This window comes from Sinocyclocheilus grahami, unplaced genomic scaffold (genome assembly GCF_001515645.1).
Source record: "Sinocyclocheilus grahami isolate Dianchi unplaced genomic scaffold, SAMN03320097.WGS_v1.1 scaffold1042.1, whole genome shotgun sequence".
Taxonomy (NCBI): domain Eukaryota; kingdom Metazoa; phylum Chordata; class Actinopteri; order Cypriniformes; family Cyprinidae; genus Sinocyclocheilus; species Sinocyclocheilus grahami.
In genome coordinates this window covers 62,530-66,713 of record NW_015506221.1, presented here as the reverse complement: position 1 = coordinate 66,713, position 4,184 = coordinate 62,530, and the positions used below count along the sequence as shown (strand labels likewise).

The window sequence follows — 4,184 nt, the reverse complement described above, 5'->3', positions numbered from 1 at the left end:
ATATATATATATATATGTATATGTGTGTGTGTGTGTGTGTGTATACAACTTATACAAGCTAATCTGCAATTACTTACGCATAAAAAATTAAATGGTACATGCATGCATAATTCTGAGCTAACAACAGTTTAACAAAAACAGCTAACAAAAATGAGTTGTCCAAAACTTAAGAAGTGTACACTGGATGATTTTTGTTTTTTATGACTAGTCCCACAATGTTCTGGAAAGCACTAGAATATCACAAAATATTACAGAATGTTACAGAAACTTCTAGAATATTTCCATCCTTGCAAAAGCAACACGTCTTTAAAAAAAAGAAAGAACATGCAAATTTACCTGTACTAATCCGATGTTTCATAATTAATGATAGAAGTTCTAAAATTTACCTGACCTAAATATTTACCAAAATTGATGCTACTTGAAAATAAATAGTACATAGCACCAGAGAATTACAGAGGAGCCATTAAAAAAATAAGTGAAACTACATTTGATTACATTGTATTGTATGAATCAGTCAGTACCAGAAAATATCAATAAAAATTGTTAAATAAAATTAAGATAATAATAATAAAATCACTAATTTACTCAGTGTATTTCTAAGCTAGTATCATGTTGTTAGCCTAGCAACATGTTATCATGTTAAGTTTTCACTCGTGGGACATTAAGAATTTGCCCTTATAAGGTTCCATTTACTTAGTCTGCCTTTTATTTAGGCATTAGACAGCAAGTCTAAAAGCAAACCAAGAACATTCTTTGGTTCTTAGACTCAAGCCTGGCAGAAAAGTTTCAGTTCAGAGTTCAATTCAAGGCATCAGTCAAGTCAGTAATAGCTGACGTCCTTATTTGATTCAGCATCACGTTAAACAGACTGCTTTTCTCAAGCAGGAAAGCCTCTCATTGTGATGAATGAAGTTTTATTGGTTTGTGTTTATTTTATGTTGTATGTCTTCATTATAGGGCGCTTGACGCTAGACGAGAGAGCTCTTCCAATTAGTGTTGCAAACCGCTAAACCTAAGGTACCTGTGATGATTCTTCTTCTTTTTTTTTCACATTATAAAAACATTTGTGATATATACCGATAGATTGCCTGGTGATGCTGTATGTAATTCTGGTCATATTTTGCTCAACAGACACTTGCCTTTTTTAATGCAAGAAGAGGTCCTCTTCAGCCATGGTGGACTTTGCAGGGAGATAATTTGTGAAGATGTAAATGGACTTTTGATTTTATGTGTTTATGGATGAGTGTGCAACCATCACGATGGATTGACAGATTGTGATCTAAAACAATGTATTTGTGATTATGTTTACTGTTGTTACCGATGGGCTGATTTATTACTGCATTGTCAAGGCCATATTCATAAACACTTGTTAGTGACACATATCCGTATCATCTGATCACACCAGATAATGCAACTATACGTCCGGGCTTCATGTTGGTTCCTCTCTTTTTTTTTAATGGAAAGCCTGTATTTATTTCTTATGGTTTTTCATTTGTCAGTGCCTTCACTTTGATTGTTTCTCTTTGTTTTTATGTGCAATGTGGGACATAATTTCTTGTGTCCTAAAACACAGACTGACTGAAGAGAGAACGTTTCGCAATAGTTATACTATTTTAATGAATACAGAGAAAAGTAGTTCCATACTTATATTTGCAACTTTAGTGTTTAGCCCTCATGACAATTTTTTTGTTTTGTTGCAAAAACAGCTTATTGAATAAGAATTTTCACTATACAAAATTGATTTTAACTTTCCAATGTTTCTTTTAGTAATGTGTTTTCTGTTTAGTGACTATCCTGCAGTTAATTTTTCTACTTTTGTAAAACACTTACCACACACACACACACACAAGTCATTTAATCAAAATGTTAATGTCTGTTATCACAACAGATTGCTCTATTTATGTATATTTTTAATATCGTTGATTTCCACAATGATTTTCATGGTGGTCACAGCACAAGTTCTGTTTTACGAATAAAGAATAGTGCACAACATTGTGATTTATTGTTTGATTTACAATTTATCGACAAATTAATAATCTACAAATAAATGACTTTGGACGCACCAGAAATTACATGTACAAGTGTGTGCAATTTGCTTTACAAGTTGGATTAGAAAAAATTTTATTCGCAGGGAAGGTAATCTGTTTGGATGCTTATTTTCATTTTCTATGAAAAGCTCTTTTAGATACTGTGATTCTTTGTCAGATTAGCCTCTGCACTGTGTTCAGGTACTTAAGATAACGTTTGCGTATTTGGCTAAACTCTTACCGCTACTAGGCATCTGCCAAAAGCTTACTCAATGACAAGTTGCCATAAATATACTTGGTCATGCTGAAGGAGATGGCTATTAACTAATTTGTCATTTAGCTGATGCTTTTATCCAATGGGACAAATCCAAAGTCCTATTCTGGAGCAGTCTTAACCTCAGGCGGCATAACCACAGACTCCCCCGCAGGTTAGGAAATTGGATTTTTGAAAGCTACTAGTGGCTCACTATAACTACACCAGCTCCTGCCAGGCTATTTTCTAAATACGAATTTGTAATGTAGCAAATCTTTTTAGCCAATGCAAAAATTCTGTAGTCCGCGCAGATCTAGACAGTAGGGATGAACCGAAGTGCCACAAGATGATTGTCTCCATGCCACGCCACACTGATGCAGTAATTCATGTAAAAGGAGGCCCAACCAAGTATTGAGTACATGTACAGTAAATTAATATACTTTCCAGAAGGCCAACAATTCACTAAAAATATATTTTTTATTGGTCTTATGAAGTATTCTTATTTGTTGAGATAGTGAATTGGTGGGTTTTTGTGAAATGTGAGCCAAAATCATCCCAATTAAAAGAACCAAAGACTTAAACTACTTCAGTCTGTGTGCATAGAATTTATTTAATACACGAGTTTCACAATTTGAGTTGAATTACTGAAATAAATGAACTTTTCCACAACATTCTAATTTATTGAGATGCACCTGTACACCGGTACAAACAAATATGGCTGGGGAAAAAAACTCATTCTCCCCTTGCCTTATATCGAAATCATTTTTGCTTTCTCCTCTGTGCTTCTCCATTCGTCACTCTCTCCACGGAGCTTACGTTGCACCTCGTCCTCGTTGCACAACTCCTTGTCGTGAATGCGCCTGCTTGAGCAACCGGAAGCTGGAGATTACAGTGTATAAATGTTTAAAAATCAATATTTTTCTTACACTAACACATCGTTTCGCTTCAGAAGGCCTTTATTAACACCCCGGATTTGTGTCGAGTAATTTTATGATGGATAGAAGCACTTATTTCGGCTTCAAAAACAGGGGCACCATTCACTGCCATACAGCTTGGAAGTGCCAGGACATTTTTAAATATAACTGCGATTGTGCTCGTCTGAAAGAGGAATGTCAGATACGTCTAGGATGCCCTGAGGGTGAGTAAATCATAGGCTAATTTTCATTTTTGGGTGAACTATCCCTTTAACTCTTTAATTTTAATGATACTGAATTTAAAAAACACAAGCCAATAAAATAATCACACTTACAGAAAAACCATATGAACAATCACGTTAAAATCACATGTGAAATGTGTGAAACACATGTGAAACTCATGTGAAACTCATGTGAAACACATGCAACACACATGAAACATTTTCATGGTGTAAATGTGTGAAACCCATGTGATCACATGTGAACACGTGAACAAATGTGTTCACGTGTTCACATGTGATCACATGGGTTTCACACATTTACACCATGAAAATGTTCCAAAACCACGTTTCATGTGTGTTTCACATGTGATTTTAAGTTTCTGTAAGGGTTATTGAAAGTCACACAATAAAATTGGACAGAAAATATATTATTATTAAATATCAATATATTATTTTATTCGATTCTATGCAACAGAATTAGATTTAACTTTTTTTTTTTTGACTAGACTAATTATCCAAATATTGTATCGTTGTATCGTCCTATTATTATTATGTGAGCAGAGCATAGCGGGGAGCAGATCAGTGAATGAGATGGTAGCGTCATTTTACCATTTTACCAGTGTTACAGCAGAGCAGCGCTATAGAGTGGTGGAACTATTACGTCACTTTGTAGGCCAGTCGTCTGTTAGCATCACACTGGTTCCCTTGACAAAAAACCAATAGGATTTTTCCATAGGCTTTTGGATTATCGTAAAAAAAAGAAGAACAT

The 4,184-nt window shown here is 34.6% G+C and overlaps 1 protein-coding gene across 3 annotated transcripts in view; it reads left to right on the top strand.

The window, feature by feature from the left end:
• The window catches only part of LOC107566042 (uncharacterized), a 25,887-nt gene extending 23,948 nt beyond the window's left edge, over nt 1–1,939 (top strand). For all 3 annotated transcript variants that reach the window (XM_016251411.1, XM_016251409.1, XM_016251410.1), the window contains exons 20-21: nt 958–1,017; nt 1,132–1,939. In XM_016251411.1, the coding sequence (XP_016106897.1) occupies nt 958–994 (37 nt within the window). In that variant the 3' untranslated portion in view covers nt 995–1,017; nt 1,132–1,939. The remainder of the gene's footprint in view (nt 1–957; nt 1,018–1,131) is intronic.
• The last annotated feature ends 2,245 nt before the right edge of the window (nt 1,940–4,184 follow it).